Source organism: Colias croceus, chromosome 7 (assembly GCF_905220415.1).
Source record: "Colias croceus chromosome 7, ilColCroc2.1".
Taxonomy (NCBI): domain Eukaryota; kingdom Metazoa; phylum Arthropoda; class Insecta; order Lepidoptera; family Pieridae; genus Colias; species Colias croceus.
The window spans coordinates 1,963,626-1,966,255 of record NC_059543.1 but is presented as its reverse complement, the minus strand read 5'-3'; the positions used below and the strand labels follow the sequence as shown (position 1 = coordinate 1,966,255).

At 41.8% G+C, this 2,630-nt stretch overlaps 1 protein-coding gene across 1 annotated transcript; it reads left to right on the top strand.

Annotated features, from left to right (window-relative positions):
• The first annotated feature begins 1,592 nt into the window (after positions 1–1,592).
• LOC123693194 lies at positions 1,593–2,090 on the top strand. The gene has a single exon (XM_045638194.1). The coding sequence runs from the start codon at positions 1,593–1,595 to the stop codon at positions 2,088–2,090; it is 498 nt and encodes a 165-aa protein (XP_045494150.1).
• Positions 2,091–2,630: the final 540 nt, after the last annotated feature.

Below are 2,630 nucleotides of genomic sequence, written 5' to 3'. Positions count from 1 at the left end.
GCTATAAACAGCTTATGGGAGACATGCATAGAGTTTATATATATATCATATTGTGTACAGGCCGGCGCATTCTTTTTCATAATCAGAGCGCATTCTAAATTTCAATTTCAAAATTAGAATTCTGATTGGTTTTGTTTTTGGTCGATTTTTGTATAAATACGGATATTGTGTGCAAAATAAAATTATTACGATCAGTATCGTCTTTGAGTTCACAACCCCTCTATAGTTGGTGACCCCCGACGGAGCAAAAAGAAAACATGGAAGATAAAGACTAACTACATCATGAAGAAAAGCACTGCGTGCTGGCCCCCGTCTCCATCCAGTCCAGGCTGCTACCATCTTTTACAGAGACTGCCTACCGAACCAAGCACATCTACAAAATGAATTAAACAAGTTTCTACATAATAAGAAGAAGAACGACAAAACGCCTATCGAATGGACTACTGCAGCAATTGAAGCTTTTGAGAAATGCCGTCAAAGCATCACAGAAGCGACAACATTATGTTTTCCCATTCCTGGCTGCTCCCTTGCCACCATGACTGACGCCTCGGATCATAGTCTCGGCGCTGTACTTCAACAAAAGATTGATGGAAACCGCTAGCCTTTTTCTCTAAAGCAATGAGTGCTACGCGATGTCGCTACAGCGTGTATTTTCGCGAATTATTAGCAATATACGCGGCTGTATTACATAAGTCAATTCTGTTCGAGTATCAAGTACATCAAAGGAGAAGAGAACACAGTCGCCGACGCGTTGTCACGCATGGAAGAGATCCAATGCCCTAATGTTATCGACTACAAGCAGTTAGCCATCGACCAAAGTAACGACGAAGAGCTCAGAAAGTTAAAAACTCAAACAATTTTAACATTCGGTGAAGTCACGCTACCCGTACTCGATCGACCAATCACGTGCGAGCTATCAAGCGCATCGCCCCGTCCCTTTCTACCGAAGGCATACCGTTATATGGCATTTAACGCTCAACACGGACTATGCCACCCTGGTATTAGAGCTACTCGGAAGCTAATAACATCGAAGTTTTTCTGGCCAGCTATGAATAAAGACGCTACGTTATGGGCCAAGTCTTGTATCAGCTGTCAACGAGCAAAAGTTCACCGGCACGTCGTCACTCCATTAGCAGAGTTCCCGCCTTCGCAACGCTTCGAACACATACACATAGATATAGTCGGTCCACTTCGACTCTCAAGAGATTACCGATACTGTGTTACCATCATTGATCGTCTTACAAAATGGCCTGAAGCAGTTCCAATTCAAGAAATAACTGCCGAAGTCGTCGCGAAAGCATTGTACGAGAACTGGATTGCACGCTTCGGCTGCCCGCTACGCATATCGACCGATCAAGGTCGACAATTTGAATCTGCTTTATTTAAGGCACTCATGAAAAGATTTGGGGTTACAAGAATACGCACTACGGCATTTCACCCTCAAGCAAATGGGCAAATCGAACGATGGCATCGCACTATGAAAGCCGCGCTCATAGCTCGCGGCAGTACTTGTCAATGGACAGACGAACTACCGACAGTACTGCTGGGTTTACGCACAGCTATGAGAACATAACAACTTGAGTCCAGCTATGATGACCTACGGCACTACACTGCGCATGCCCTCCGATTTCTTCGTGCCTACACGGACGGGTATTGAAGACGCTGACTACGTGAAACGCCTGACAGAAACTATGGCTATACTCACACCGACTAAACGATCCCCCGCAAATCAAGCAACATTTATTTACAAGGATTTGTCTACGTGTACTCATGTATTCATACGGAACGATACAGTTCGAGCACCACTCACTCCGCCGTATGACGGCCCTTATGAAGTACTGAAGCGCTACGACAAGTACTACCAAATACAGTTACCACTTCGGACTACAGTAGTATCAATTGACAGACTCAAGCCTGCATACCTATTAAACGAAGAGGTTGAAGGTATGGCAAGCACAGCAGTAGCATCTACACCTACACCTACGAGTGATACGTCATCAGTTCCTGCTACAGACTACAACACGGACAAGGCACGTCCCTACACTACAAGAAGTGGACGCGTCGTCAAGAAAAATGTTCGCTTCGCTTGAGGGGGGACACTATGGGAGACATGCATAGAGTTTATATATATATCATATTGTGTACAGGCCGGCGCATTCTTTTTCATAATCAGAGCGCATTCTAAATTTCAATTTCAAAATTAGAATTCTGATTGGTTTTGTTTTTGGTCGATTTTTGTATAAATACGGATATTGTGTGCAAAATAAAATTATTACGATCAGTATCGTCTTTGAGTTCACAACCCCTCTACAAGCTATAATTTCCACACAAAATAAGTAAGAAAAGTCAATTTTACGCATTTATTAGTTTCTTAGTCTACACAAGAAGTTATAATGAAAATACGGAAAAACTTGTATCAACAAGAAATAATATTAATCACAACTTTTTTTTTAACCGTAAGAAATTGTTAAAGTCGTGAAAGTCGTGAAATATAACGCAATCATGAATACAACCTTCTTTGTGCAAATACACTGGAAACCTAAGCTTTTACTATTAACATAAGATATAAAAACTGAGGATTAGTTTCATATTATTAACAGAAGATATAAAAACTGAGGATTATTTTGTGA

Bases quoted from the DNA above. Each gene is read 5' to 3' on its own strand.
- LOC123693194 (XM_045638194.1), top strand. From the start codon at position 1,593: ATGACCTACGGCACTACACTGCGCATGCCCTCCGATTTCTTCGTGCCT.